A 14,968-nucleotide genomic window follows, 5' to 3' on the forward strand; every position below is an offset into this window, starting at 1 on the left:
GACTTTTCCTTTAGTCTCTTGGTTTGACTGTTCAATAGATATAATTTTTTTTAATTGCCAAATTGGATTTTACAGGTATAGTCAGTTGATGCATTATGGGTATAAGAGATTAGTGTTTAATCCTTCTTTTTATTACTGTGTAGACTGGTATACTTGGGAAAGTATTAAAGGTGCATTGCATACTCCCAAGTACAAAAATGACATTTATTACCAAATTCTCTTTCAGCTAGCATCATTTAGAAAAAAAGCTGGTGCAGAACTCTGCAGGGGCCTATGGGCTCATCTATAGTGAAATTGCCTTTAACAATAAAGAGTAGAGGAAAAGGGAAAGAAAGCTTTTTGTGTTTTAAAACAAAAGCAGTTGTCGAAATGTAAGTACTTCCCCTTCTCGAAGATGCTTATTCTCTTTTACTGCATTTTTTTTTTCTAAAATAAAGACAAAAGGGGTGTCAAAGCGCAGAATATCTTTGTGTCAGTGAGTGGTAGAGGCCAGGACTGAAAAGGGTCAGTGAATCAGATATAATTTGGACTCTGTTTGAGATACCAGTCCTGTGTTTTGCTGACGGCTGGTATTCCCATTTTGAAAAGCTGCAGAGGCATGTCTATCGAATAGAAAGAGCATTATCCCCATTTTCATTCTGGCATGCCTGTTACGACTTTGTTCTGTAAACAAAGAGGATTATGGGAACTGGAAACTAGATGGCATTTTATTAAAGAACTGTGGGAGTCTTTCACTGTGAATGCAAGAATCGGACAGTCTGGTGATAGCTACCTGTGAAAGAAAATACTTCAAAAATAGACCTTGGCATGTGTGTTTGAGTTTGGTTTATGAGGAGGCTGTCCTCTAATGTAGAATGGAGTATGCCCTGGGTTTTAATATTTCCTAATTGCGTTAGATGAATGTTAGTTGCGCTAACCAGCACAAATGATGTTTACCAGCATGTCATACAACTTTATAGCTTTTCTCCAGTAGATCACTCACTTAGCATCTTAATTCTGTAGGGTAAAGTCATATATTAGTACTAGGTTTTACCTAATGCTTGCTGTAGATCACTCCAGAACTGCTTTCAATTAATGAAATAAGTGTAAAGTATGAATTAAACCGTAACTCTTGCAAATCACTTTTCCTTTTAATTATTGTTTTCCTAACCGAATAGACAAATGATTAAGCAAACAGCACGGCATGGAAATATGGGAAGTTAAGCTGCTGTGAGTCAGATTGTGAAGCACCTGAAGTTGCTAAATAGTGTGAATACAGCCCCAGTTTTCTCTCAGTTGAAACGTTCTGGTGTAACTGTTTTTCTCGCCTCTTGCGAGCTTCATAGCTTGGCTTTCACGTGGCATGAGTTTGCAAAGCTTCTGAAGTCAAGTGAAAACAGGATTTAGAAGCAAATGGCCATATTTGGCCCTTGGTAAGTGGCAAAGCTCCAGTTGATTTTGTGTGACCCACTGAAGTAGCCTTCTACTCGGCATGGGCTGAGGGGGTTCAGAATGCTCGGCACAAAGGCGGAAGTTTTCGAAAGCAATTACTGAATTAGCAGGCTTGCCTTTTACAAAGTGGTAGGCAGCTGCCTTTTGACAGCCAGGCTTTCTTTTAAAGTGTCGCAGGTTTGTTACTCCAAGAAGGCTCAGATTGAGTGGCGCTTTGAGATTTTTTTTCTAGATGGTCTAGAGTATGGGATAAACTTCGGTGCATGAACATAAACACAGAAAAGAAAAGGGGATTAGAAAAAAAGACTAGAAGAACCCATTAGGGACAACACTGGTGTACTGAAGTATCTCTAAAGGATATAATGACAAATTGAATAGTACAGGTAAGTAAATGTCGTTGTATAAAATAACTTAGTTACATTCCATATTTATTTTGCATCAGCAATTTCTGTAGCTAATTTTTCAACTTAGAGGTGAGAAGAAGACATTTTCCTGGCTGCTGTAGATCCACCCATGTATCAAAAAATCAAAAATTAAATAATGTTTTTAAGCTGGTCTCAGGAAGTTCTAAAATCAGACCCACTTTAAAAGTGCTGCTGGTGATAGAAAAGGCAAGTTAGAATGTAGTTCACTTTGTGATTGTAACAGTCCACCATGATGTCAAAACCCTACTTTTCTTGAAGGTTATCTATAATTGTAATAAAGGATGTCTCATGGGCATTTCACATGCCACTCTAACAAGCCATGAGCTGAAATATGAGGATGTGCACTGTGTTAGCAGGACTAGCAGATCACCTTACAGATAGAGAAGTAATCAGTCTGAATAAATGACTAATTTATAAAGTAGTTAGTTTTTTTTAGTGTATTTTAGTGCAGTTTTCTACAGTTTCTCTCTCTGAAAAGTAGGAAGACTTGTTAAATACAGAGTGTTCTTGGAGGAGGTAGTGTTCAGATATTAAGTATGCAGATAGCTAGACAGTTCAACCAGAATGTTTCCATATAATTTCTCATTCTGTCAAAGGTAGAAGTGGTATCTGGCAGGTAGTTGTAAGCAATCTACTTTCTTATTCTGTTTATTTTATCTGCTGCAGAGTGATCCTGAGTGGATTAAATAGACCTGGGTTTTTCATTTTATGATGCATACTCTTAACTGTATTGCTGGAGTGCAGATGTTGCTAGCACTTGGAATTTGTTGTGATTTCCATAATGTCCTCTAAGTGAGTCTTAGCCTTGAGGTTGACGCTTAGGCATTGAGAATAACATTCAAAGGGAGTGATCCTGTTCCAGCAAATTCACAGAAGGAAATACACTTTCCTGTTTGTATGCATGTGGATGTTATCTAGAAGTGAAGTGGGTATTTTCAAAGTGCAGAAACCCAGATGGCAAACTCAATGCAACTGTCTTGGGAGCAAAGCGAGCAATGAAAATGCAGTATTAATAGTCCATATAGTACATTAATATTTTTACCAAAAATGACGTTAATAATATAACCCATTATATCATTCTATGTCCAGTCCTTGGGTCAAGTAATTCTGCTGTTATTTGCCTACGATAAAAAGAGGAGAAACAGATTGTCAGAGAGTGCAAACCAGCATGAGTAGCTGAAAAACGCTTTTTATTGTCTGAGAAATGATTCTAGGTAATTGAAGATTACTAGTAAGGTACATGAAGTTAAACGTGTTTTATAGGCATTAAGAATCATTCATCTCGTTAAACCTGAGTGTGATTGGTGTAGCTCTCTAGTGCACTTTAAATTGATTTCCATGTTTAGTTCTTAATGTTTTGTACATCACACATGCATACATACGTTGTAATTACTTCCATACAAGAGTGTTAACTTGAAAGCTTGTTTTAATAGCACAGAGCTGTAGATTTTCATTTTAGAATGTTGTATTCACAGAGGTTCTTTTTCTTTTTTAATAGATTACACTTGTCTTGGTTTTAGGACAAGAAAAGACTCCTACAGTAGGACACTAATGGTCTTTTTTCTAGGCTCTAATCATAGAATCATGTGATGGTTTTTTTTGGTAGGGACCTTAAAAGATGATCTAGTTCCAACTGCTGTGCCATGGGCAGGGACACCTTCCACTAAACCAGGTTGCTCCAAGCCCCATCCAGCCTGGCCTGGAACACTCCCAGGGATGAGGCATTCACAACTTCTCTGGGCAACCTGATGTCTCACCACCCTCATGGTGAAGAATATCTTCCTTATCTGAATCTACCCTCTTTCAGTTTAAAGCCATTAGCCCTTGTCGTATCACTACATGCCCGTGTAAGAAGTCCCTCTCCAGCTTTCTTTTATCCCCCCTATAGGTACTGAAAGGCTGCTATAAGGTCTCCCCAGTGCCTTGTCTTCTCTGGGCTGAACAACCCCAGCTGTCTCAGCCTGTCTTCATAGGAGAGGTGCTTCAGCCCTCTGACCATCTTCGTGGCCCTTCTCTAGACTCTCTCTGACAGGTCCTTGTCCCTCTTATGTTGGGACCCCAGGGCTGAACACAGCACTCCAGGTGAGGTCTCACAAGAGGGGAGTAGAGGGGAAGAATCTCCCCACCCAACCTGCTGGTCACAGTTTGATGCAGCCCAGGATATGGTTGGCTTTCTGGGCTGCAAGCACACATTGCTGGGTTATGTTGAGTTTCTCATCAGCCAACACCTTCAGGGTCATTCTCCTCAGGGCTGATGTCAATCCATTCTCTGCCCAGCCTGTATTTGTGCTTGGGACTGCCCTGACCCATGTGCAGGACCTTGCACTTGGCCTTGTTGAACTTCATGAGGTTCACATGGGCCCACCTTTCAAGGCCCTCATCCCTCTGGCGTGTCAGCTGCACCACACAGCTTGGTGTTATTGGCAAACTTGCCAAGGGTGTGCTCGATCCCACTGTCTGTGTCACCAATAATGATGTTAAATAGCACCGGTCCCAATACTGACCCCTAAGGAACACCACTTGTCACTGATTGCTACTTGGACATCGAGCTGTTGGCCACAACTCTTTGAGCGTGACCATCCAGCCAATTTCTTATCCACTGAGTGGTCCATTCATCATATCCCTGTTTCTCCAATTTAGAGACAAGGATGTCATGCAAGACAGTGTCAAATGCTTTGCACAGTCTGGGTAGATGACATTTAATAATAATCATACGCTAATACGAAATACAATTTTTCTTCTGTTCAGAGATCTGGTTTTGTAAATCCATGTGCCTGGTCTTGTTTTAAGCATGTGAACTAATTAAACTTACTCCCATGTGTCAAAGCTGGTGTACATATTATTGTTCTGATAGGACAAAATAGTTATATTTCAGATCATGACTGAATATATCATAATGCTTTCAAATAATATGCTTAAAAATCTTTTTAAAAAGCAAATACTTTTCAGAAGGTGCAGAATATACTCAGAAATACTTAAAAAGCTGGTTTTACTGATCATGCAATACTCATATCTGGTAATTTATGTGGAGAATGTTATTAAAAAGAAAAATAAGATACTTGCTGATAAAGTGACCAGATGCTCTGTAGTATATTTGGTTAACCCTTTTTAAAATTAAAAGAATCTCTACTATTGATGTGTCAACAGAAATTGACTTTTCAAAAGCATGCCTTCCTTCCTTGTGGTTGTTAGAAACAACACGGTTGGTGTAAATAGTCATTATTCTCTAGTGAAAAAAAAATCATGTCACATTTTTGCAAATAATTCTGCCTAAAAAACCTGTAGTCAGAAATTGCTCCTTGTTTATACCAGTTGAACACTGAAAAATGAAGCAAAGTGATTTAAATCAAATTTACAAGACTGATAACCATGCAGTTGGGGAGAGACTAGCTACTGCACAACCTGTACTCTGTCAAGGTAATTTAATTATGGATGGTTATACTTGAATATAATTTGTTAATGTGTGCTCCTTGCAAAGGGAAAACAAATCTCACAAAGCATTGGCAATTTTATACATTTTTACCAGGATACTGTCAAAGGAAAGGGATTTTCATTGAATTTCATGATATACAGTTGCCTGGAGGAGGAATATCAATGCAGTGGCTAGCAGGGTGTTTTTTTCTTGTGGTTTTTTTTTTGGGTAGTGGAATCCATATGTAAGAAGATGGGAGGAAAGAAATGTTCTTCTTTATGGATTTGAATATATAAAAAATGAATATATTATGTTACTGTGCAATAGTTGCAAAATATTTTTTTAGAAAATATTGTTGTGATATATTTGAGTTTTGGGGACTAATGACTGTAATATTCATTTTAAATTTCACTTTTTCGAAAAACAGTAATGATCAAAGTCTAGATTAATATTCATTCTCTTCCCCACTCCCTGCTTTTCATAAGTAAGTCTGAGAAGAGCCAGAGGTGAATCTGTCTGGTTCTTTGTCCTTTCGGTCAAGACACTCTTTTGAAGAGCAGATTTGGAGAGCAGCTGTAGCTGAGAGGTCAGCAGAGGCACAGAGCTATGGGATATATTGCTGGCTGATTTTTTCTTCCTTTAGTCTCTTAACAAGAACTGTTGAGAGTTTTGTTTGTGAACAGAGTTGATGCTTGGAGGAGGCCCAGCGTTCTCCATTCCTGGGGTATGGGAGGTCTGTGCCTTTGAACCCAGGTATGAGCAGAACTGTTTGGTAGTCCAGTCATTAAGTTATTAAATCATTACATGTAGGACTTTTGAGTAAACTCTCCTTGGTCATTAGACAATATAGAATATCCAGCTAAACACTACAGAATTGTTAAACAATATAGAATATCCAGCTCTCAAGGTGGGCTAATCAGAATTACAGAATTAGGACTGTGGTAATGATTTCTGGGTACTGGTATAGTTGCTTTAACTGGTAGTTCTATATCCTTGGCTTAGGATAATGTGTTTTCTGAGTTGGCTGTTGTTTTTCAGCATACCATTGTGGTAAACTGAGTGAAGCCACGAGGCTCTGTATTGAAAAGAGTGGGAGATCATTGGATTGTCAATGTCTGGGAGGTGGACCTTCTCCCTGTCAATTTTCTCCTCCCATGTGAACAGCAAGCCAGAGGTTCTGTTACCTTCTCCAAATTGTGCAGATGTGCAGTCTGTAAATCAATAGGAAAGGAAGTCAGTTGTACTTTATGGAGCAGGTGGGATGGACTTGAGGAGCAATATGGATTGCCTAGAGAATAATATATATGTGAAGCAGTCTCACGGCTAATGAGGAAGACCTGAGGCAACATCTACCAGGAGAGCCACCAGAGAAGCCCTAGCAGTGAGGCTTCAGCCTTTTACCCAGGCACATCTGTTCATCCTGGGTTCAGTGCTTTGTGGGACATGGCCAGCTCTTCTTGAGGTGAGGCTGGTGTTTCACACGTGGAGAACTTCGAACTCTGTGAGCCATCTCCAAAGAGCATTATCCCTGCCCAACCCAGGAAGATCACTTTTGAGAAGGTTGACGTCTTATCATTTATTTTGATGCATGCTGTGCTTTGTTTCATTCTTGTACATGGTGAACCCTTTCAAAGAAGTATTTTGTACAGTCTTTTCTGTCAGAGGGGGGACGAGGGGGATTCTGGATAGCTAAAAGGCTGCAATAAGGAAACAAATTTCATATGCCATCTGAACATTAGCTCAGTCCTTGGAGTTCAAATACAAAAAGGTATGATTCTTCTTCTCAGTACCTTCCTGGAAACAGTGCATTACAGAAAAAAGCATATGATCCATGACATTTAGTAGTGATTTTTCTTGAGAGGGACCTTTAGGTTTGGAAGCTAAATAGTTTGTGCGTGGTTTAGCACAATGTAAAAAGTTGAATAACTGATACGAGGAATAAGGCCTCATTTCATCTTCACTATGGGCTTTTCAACACAGCCTTCATAAGGATATTTTGCACTTCTATTGCCCACACAATCAAAATATTTCATAATGCTTAAAGAACAATCATTGGTTATAAAAGCACACTTTCGTTTTTTACCTACTATTATTTAAAGTAACCCTGAAGATAAGTGGTAATGAAAGCAACTGCGTAAAGAAAGCAACAACCTGTTATCAGTTCTGGTTTGCGCACTTCATATCATTATCTATACAATTGGTTTTACTGACTTCTTGTTCCAATGTATGTCTTTCAGACAGGACAAAAGGAAGGAGGGGGGAATTAAGCAAGAATGAGTGACTCCTGAGTAGATGAATGGATGTGTGTGGTACATGAAATAGCATTAAAAAAAAAAAAAAAGAGTGAAGCGTTCAACTTTTTTTCTCCATGAGGTATTTACTACTGCCTCCATCTTGTAGATGAAGAATGAGTAAGCTCAGGGCCAGAGCTCGTAAGTGACCTATCTGAGATGATACAGCGGAATTGCATGCTGAGCTGGGCACAGAAGTTAATCTCTTAAAGGACTTCTGGGTTTCTGCCTTTCCCCTGTTGGCAGAGAAGGAGCTGGAAGCACAGTTATGTTTGTGATTATAGTTGCAGTGTAATCAAATTTGTTGAGTGTTTTTAATGAATTGACTTGCCTGGATCTTTGTGAGGCCTGGAGGTACAAATCCCTGCAGCTGTTGCGCTGGAAACTGGCTGAAATGTAGTGTAGGATGTAGAGGGAAGTGGTTTTCTTGCTGAGGGGACAGGCCTTTGGGAGCGAGGCAGTCTGTGTAGGGTAAAAAGTCTGCCCAGCACTCCACAGGATATCGCTTTTATGTGGACTGACCATTGAAGTACAACTCTTAACTCATAATTGCATGTGATAATAGCAGCAACAAGTTAAGTCTTTCTGCTGTTGAATATTTCCTCTTAATGCATTTTATGTCAGGCTGAGGTCAAGTGGCCTGCTTTTTCATATTTTTTTTTTGTTCTTCATTTTGTGTCTGTTTTACAGTGAGGTTTCGAAGCTGTGATGGAAACAAAAAAATACACTTTGGAAGCAGCGAGCCAGAAGATTTCAGAGTAGGCGAAGATGGCGTGGTCTATGCAGAGCGAAGCTTCCAACTTTCAGCAGAGCCCACAGAGTTCGTCGTGTCTGCTCAAGACAAGGAAACCCAGGAAGAATGGCAAATGAGAGTGAAGCTAACCCCTGAACCAACCTTCACAGGGGCTTCAGAAAAGGTAAAACAACAACTAAATGCAGCCTGGATAAATGTATCTCTGCAACAGGCCTAAAAATAGGGACTTTATTCTGTCATGTACCTCTCCATGAGGTATCTTGTTAATGAACAACTAGTGCATGCAAAGCTGGAGCCTCAGGAAGGATGTTTTTATAGCCTGTTGTTCAGTACCTTTGCTAAGGCATGGAAAAGCATGCCTGTATAAGTATACAGGTTTCATTTATGTTAAAGCTATTTGTTTGTGTAGTACGAGATTTATACCTGAATTTAAGTCGGACATGGTCATTTCTTTATTTTAAATTGCTTAAAAGTGTTACAGTAGTTACTCAAGCGGTTAAATATAACCACAAAATAAACAAATTTGTGCTAGAATGCATCAGTCATGTTTATTAGATGGGAGCTGTGGATTTACAGCAGTAGTAAGAAAGCATTTCTGGCAGGGAATATTGGCTTTGTCTTGTCCCTTCATAATCAAATGGAGATTGTAAATTATTCATGATTCCAGCACTACTTGGTAAGGAAGATAGTCTCCCTCTGCTGGAAGCTGGCATAGGATAAACCATGTACTATAACAAAAATCAAACCTAGCAATATACAAATAACGATGTGTTTACTTTAGGAAAACAGTATTAGGTCTACTACCTTTTTCTGTTATATTGCTGCCTGCTCTTTCTTACTTTCTCGTATAAAGTGCTGAGTTTACAAATACAGAACCAAATTTATTCATAGATTAACATACCTGTGATAGGTAAGTATTAAAGATTTAAGCATAATGTCAGAATAGGCAGTGTGGTTATGCAAGACACACTGGAGACCAAAGTCGCGTAACCCTCAGTTTTTTGTCCGCTTACTTGATGATTGTTGTAAATCTTTTAAGGCATGTTTTTAACAAAGGAAATGTCATTTTGTCTGTAGAGGTCTAGTAAAAGAGAAGATGCTTAGGTATGCCAGGGCATGCCCTGTTCTTGCCAGAGGTCCAGTTCAGGCATCCTTGCCATTAACAGAATGTAGAGTCATGGAACCTGAGCATCTGTTTTTACTCTGTGGCACACTTAATTAGAGCTTTTTAAGAAGTTTTATCTTAAAAGAATTGGAAAGCGTTTTTGTCACCCTGTCTCCCCGCTTAAGCCAAGCTAGCATGTCTATATGTGTGCTGGCATCCAAAGGCTGAAATGAGTGCAGATATAGAAGTGAATAGAAAGGGAATGTTGACACCCAGCAGGGATTAATGCCCAGTGTGTAAAGTGGGTCATCTACTGCATCCATCATGGCTGACATAGGTTTAAAATAATTACAGCATTAATTCTATGGGATTTAATGGGGTCATAAATATTTGAGACATTCCTTACCAGTATGTATTAGACTTCTCTTGGAACTCAAATTATATTTTAGTACACCCAGATCTAAATTTAATGTACAGTAGCACATTACCTGAACTGAAGTTCTAGCTAATGAGAAATACATAAAGGCATACTATTAAATTCTGCAAAATATTAACTACTTTTCAGAAAGTGCAGAATAGTTTACACAGTAGTACCATGTTATAAATGGTTTGTAATTCCATTTCTCCTCCAACTTGAATAAGGAAAACAGGAAAAGTATGCAGTGCAGTAGTAAATAATAATGGTTATTTTCATACTGTGCTGTGAATGCAAATAAAACAGTTCTATGAGCACAGAGGAAAGACAACCTTTCAGTCAGTTATGTAATCATATCTGAGTTATTTTATAATGTCTACTAGTAATTCTTTTTCTAATATGTACTTAATTTTATCTTGTACATGGGAAAGGACCAAAAGAAAATTGAAGACATTGTATTTCCATGGCAACAATCCAAGCAGGGCAGCCCTCTGAAGAGGCAGAAGAGAGACTGGGTTATTCCTCCAATCAACCTACCAGAAAATTCCAGAGGACCTTTTCCTCAGGAATTAGTTAGGGTAAGTGAGTTAATAGAAGTGTGGTTTCAGTATCCCTTGGAGAGGTCTTGAAGAGGTTTTGTGTATAATAAATGACGCCTTGTTCATTGTCCAAGCAAGGCTGGGTTGCACTTACTAAGGTTTTTTTTAAGTTGTCCCTATGGTCCTGTACTGGTGGAAGGTGACCTTGGTTCAGGTGGTGAGTGCTGTGATGACTTCCTTAAGTGGTTAAGGAGGATCTCGGCTGGTTCAGGAGTTCTCCGGTCTTCTGTGCTGGACTTTTCTGCCTGGGAAAAGGTGTGGGGGTGAGCAGGAGGAATGCACCAGGAGGCAGGAGGAAGCGGGATGTGGAGGGATGAAAACACCATAGAATCATAGAATGTCCTGAGTTGGAAGGGACCCACAAGGATCATCAAGTCCAGCTCTTGTCCCTGCATATGACAACCCCACAGTTCACACCATGTGTCTGAGGAGGTTGTCCAATTTCTTCTTGAACACTGTCAAGCTTGGGGCTGTGATACCTCCCTGGGCAGCCTGTTCCAGTGCTCCTCCAACAGCTGCTCCACAGGAGAGACTTTCCAGCTGTGTTACTGGTTGGCGATGATCAACATCTACAAGGATTTGTTGGAACTTGGCAGAGCATTAGTCCAAGTTGATAGTCCAGTTTTGCTCTGCTTTGTTGATGTGCATGCTGGTGATTCACTTGATCCTCATAGATGCAGTGCCCTTCTATTTTTCCCTTGGAAAATGAGACCAAAGTTCATTCTTGGGGACAAAAAAAGAAAAAAAAAAAAAAAAGGTGAATTTCTAAAGGGCTACTGTCAGTAATGGAATGGAGTCTGCGGCTGGTCTGGGAAGTTATAGGAGGTGGAGGGGAACCAAAACAGATTTTTAAATTTTATTTTATTATTTTATTTAGTGTATGCTTTCTCTATGCTCTAAACAATTCTGCTTAAGGTAAGAATGGTTATTTATTTTGGTTTCATACAATTTATCCTATTGTGAGAAACAAGCAGGGACATTTTTATGTTCCTGAAAATGTATTGACGAGCCTTGTGACAATGAGTGCAATTGACAACTTCAGGCTTTATGTTAAGTTTTTACTATTTCCAGAATAATTACTTTTACAAGTTTAGAAGAAGGAGCTGCTGATTGTTTCAGCTGCAGTCCCATCTGCTGGTTGTTTGTAGCTAATGTAAATATTATCTTTTTTGACACATAGATTAGGTCCGATCGTGATAAAAGCCTCTCGCTACGATACAGTGTGACTGGCCCAGGAGCTGACCAACCTCCAACAGGCATCTTCATCATCAACCCCATCTCAGGACAGCTGTCTGTGACAAAGCCTTTAGACCGGGAGCAGATTGCTTCTTTTCATGTAAGAGTTTAATTTACCATAAATCAGATTATCAAATTGAAGATTAACATCTGCTTCAAACATGACTTGAGCAGCCAGCATTTAGTTTTCTATGAGATATGATTTGAAGAGTTTGTAGCAGATTTGTATTTATTGTACTTAAAAAGGCTAACTCTTACTGTGTTTAAGCAGCTTAAATACATTAACATACGTAAACAGTGATTAAATGTATTTAGATAAAGTAATGTTGAAAGATTGAAATATGGATACTGTAGCTTATATTTCAAATACAGACCATTGATCATAGTCCCCACTGTATTGTATGTTGTTCAAAAGTTTACTTTTAATTCAGCAACTTAAATTAGGACATGACTGCTGTTAGAATTGCAGCAGCTGCGATTTGAGAAATGGATGGGAAGAATAACCTACCAATTTTCATTTTCAGGGGCAAATCTAAGCATTTTAATGGAATTGCAAATTAGCTCTGTCAACCTATGAAAATGATATCCTTTGCTCTAAAGAAATTGCCAGAGTAGACCACTGATTCCAGTATTAGTGGAAAAGAAAGGTTTGAAGGAACGGGGGAGACCAGGCTGTAACCAAAACTTGCCTCTGCTTTTGAGAGACCATACTGAAATAGTTACAGAAGTCTCTCAGCTCCTAGTGAGGGTTCCCAGCACATCATGGATTAAGACATTCCTTGCCTGGTGCTCCAGGAAGCCCTTCGAGTGCTGCTCCAGAACAGAGGAGGCAGCAGGAACATCTGGGGGAAAGTGAGGGGAATGACTCTTACGGGAGCACAACATCTCTGACATCCATAAGATTTTTACAGAGAATTTGGCATTGGCATTCAAGATCAACTGACTTAGGAATTTACATTTAAATGAGTCATTTCCAGAGTGGTGAGTTAATAATGCCCTCTTGCTCCATTCTAGTAGGTTTGTAGCCAGAAGATATATGCGTATAGATATAATGGGTTTCAGCAAGGCTGCTATGGGAGAAACTTGCTCTTTTGCTTAGCAGTTACCAGGCTCTGTCCTGGATACAGAGGTTTATGTTTTCAGAAAGTTCTGTGTTCCTTTTTTTTGGCTGTCCAATTTAAGATGATTTAGGTAAACCTTACTGTCAAAGGTAGTTACTCAGTCCTTTTTGACAATCGGGGCATTAAATTTAAGTGTCTCAGTATCTTTGAGACTCAGTCCATAAACTTTAGCTTAATTTCAGCCTGGAATTTCAGTGTGTTTACTGGCAGTCTGGCAGTGATTTATCACAAGCTTTACCTTTGTGTGCCAGTAACATAAATCTATACTGTATGCTTTTCCTATGCATTCATGTCTATTCAATATCCATGCTATCAGTAAAGAATATTTGGAAGGGGTGCCAGTGTTCATTCCATATGGATTGTTAATAAGTTGCTGTCTGTTTGATATAAATCTGCATATTCTAGAGTCTGTTTTCTAACAGTCATTATTAAAGAGTTTTGTATATCACAGCAGGCATTGGTATTAATTGAAATTACATGACTCAAAATCATTTTCAGCAAATCAAAGAAGTAAATTTGCAACTTAGAATAGTTTAGAAGCCTGAACAGCGGTTCCATCAGCAACCTGAAGACTCAAATGGTCAATATGAGGGAGCAATGGCAGATAACAAAATGCACTGAGCTAAAAATGTCTGTCCTGAAACTTCCTGTCACCATTATTGTATCTATTTGTGCCTGTATTTTGTGCAAATTTTAATACTTTAATGATTTTTTTGTAGCTGAGAGCACACGCAGTGGATGTAAACGGAAACCAGGTGGAAAATCCTATTGACATTGTTATTAATGTCATTGATATGAATGACAATAGACCTGAATTCTTACATCAGGTTTGGAATGGGACAGTCCCTGAAGGATCCAAGCCAGGTAATACATGGGCTATCAAAATGTATGTGTGGGGGAAGGTATGCAGTAACATTTTGAAGGTGATGAAGGGGGTGCCTTCAGACCTTGTAACACTTTCAGAGGTGTCTTTAATAATGTGATGAGCAAAATCTCAGATAGTCTTATTATTTCACCCTATTTTTAATTCACTTTTTAACATGGTAGAATTACTTCCAAAAGAAGAAAGTATTATGTACATAAACTGAAACAGAGAAGTCTTTCAGAATATGACTTTTAGGTTCCTGGTTTTGAAAATTCTATTTATAGTGTCACAGTACTTACAGTTATGTTCATGATAGCCACTGATGTTCATTTAATTGACAGCTCAGGGTATAAGAAACTTCCAAAATATCAGCAGGTCCAGTTCTAGTTCTGATCTCAGAAGCTTTGGAAACACTGGGATTTGAAATGAAACAGTTTCATTCGAATTCACAAGAAAACGCTAAATGCTGTTAACATCTCATTAAAATTTTAATCAGCTCAAACTAAAGTTTGCAGTATGGCTGAAACCACTTCTTTAATTTGTCAGTAGTGCGAAATGAATTTTTGAGAAAGGTTAGCACAAGAAATATTTTTTTCTCACTTTGCAGTGTTGACTTGGCATTTGAGATGGAAAGAACGTGTGTCTAAAAGACCTTTGAAAAACGCTATTATTTACATTGATTTTCAATCACTATCAGTATGTGCATTCTGAAAATCAAGTATATTTCCTTTGGCCCAATTAATAATGTTTTTATCTAAATGCGAGGAGCTCTGTTGTTACAGAAATGTTATTTATGGCAGAATTGTAGGATTTCATTGTTTATGGAGCTTCTTCAGTTAAAAGCAGATCTAATATTTTATAAACACAAAGTATTTTTATCTCCTCTTATGTATTTTAATTACTCTGTTGGTGACTCTTAGGTTTAACCAGTTTGTTTTAAGTAAGAAGGAATGTGCAGAGTTTACCAAAAGAAATATTAATACATGCTTTGACCAATGCTTGTAAGTGATCTTGTGTAATCTGAGTAAACTGTTTATATAAACTTCAATTATTTATCCTGCTGCTAGGAACCTACGTGATGACTGTTACTGCCATCGATGCTGACGATCCCAATACACAGAATGGGATGCTGAGATACAGGATCTTGTCACAGGCTCCGAGCAGCCCCTCTCCAAACATGTTTACAATCAACAATGAGACTGGTGACATTATCACCGTAGCAGCTGGGCTTGACAGAGAGGTACAGCAAGTCTTAATTCCATTGATTGGGTTGTACTTAATATTGTGAAGAAGTGCATTTTTGCTAGTAACTTG

At 38.7% G+C, this 14,968-nt stretch overlaps 1 protein-coding gene across 2 annotated transcripts in view; it reads left to right on the plus strand.

The window, feature by feature from the left end:
* The window catches only part of CDH2 (cadherin 2), a 117,369-nt gene that overhangs the window by 69,410 nt on the left and 32,991 nt on the right, over positions 1-14,968 (plus strand). For both annotated transcript variants that reach the window (XM_071804166.1, XM_065830362.2), the window contains exons 3-7: positions 8,250-8,476; positions 10,265-10,411; positions 11,613-11,768; positions 13,509-13,653; positions 14,722-14,894. In XM_071804166.1, the coding sequence (XP_071660267.1) occupies positions 8,250-8,476; positions 10,265-10,411; positions 11,613-11,768; positions 13,509-13,653; positions 14,722-14,894 (848 nt within the window). The remainder of the gene's footprint in view (positions 1-8,249; positions 8,477-10,264; positions 10,412-11,612; positions 11,769-13,508; positions 13,654-14,721; positions 14,895-14,968) is intronic.

The sequence above is a fragment of the Patagioenas fasciata genome, chromosome 2 (genome assembly GCF_037038585.1).
Source record: "Patagioenas fasciata isolate bPatFas1 chromosome 2, bPatFas1.hap1, whole genome shotgun sequence".
Lineage (NCBI taxonomy): Eukaryota > Metazoa > Chordata > Aves > Columbiformes > Columbidae > Patagioenas > Patagioenas fasciata.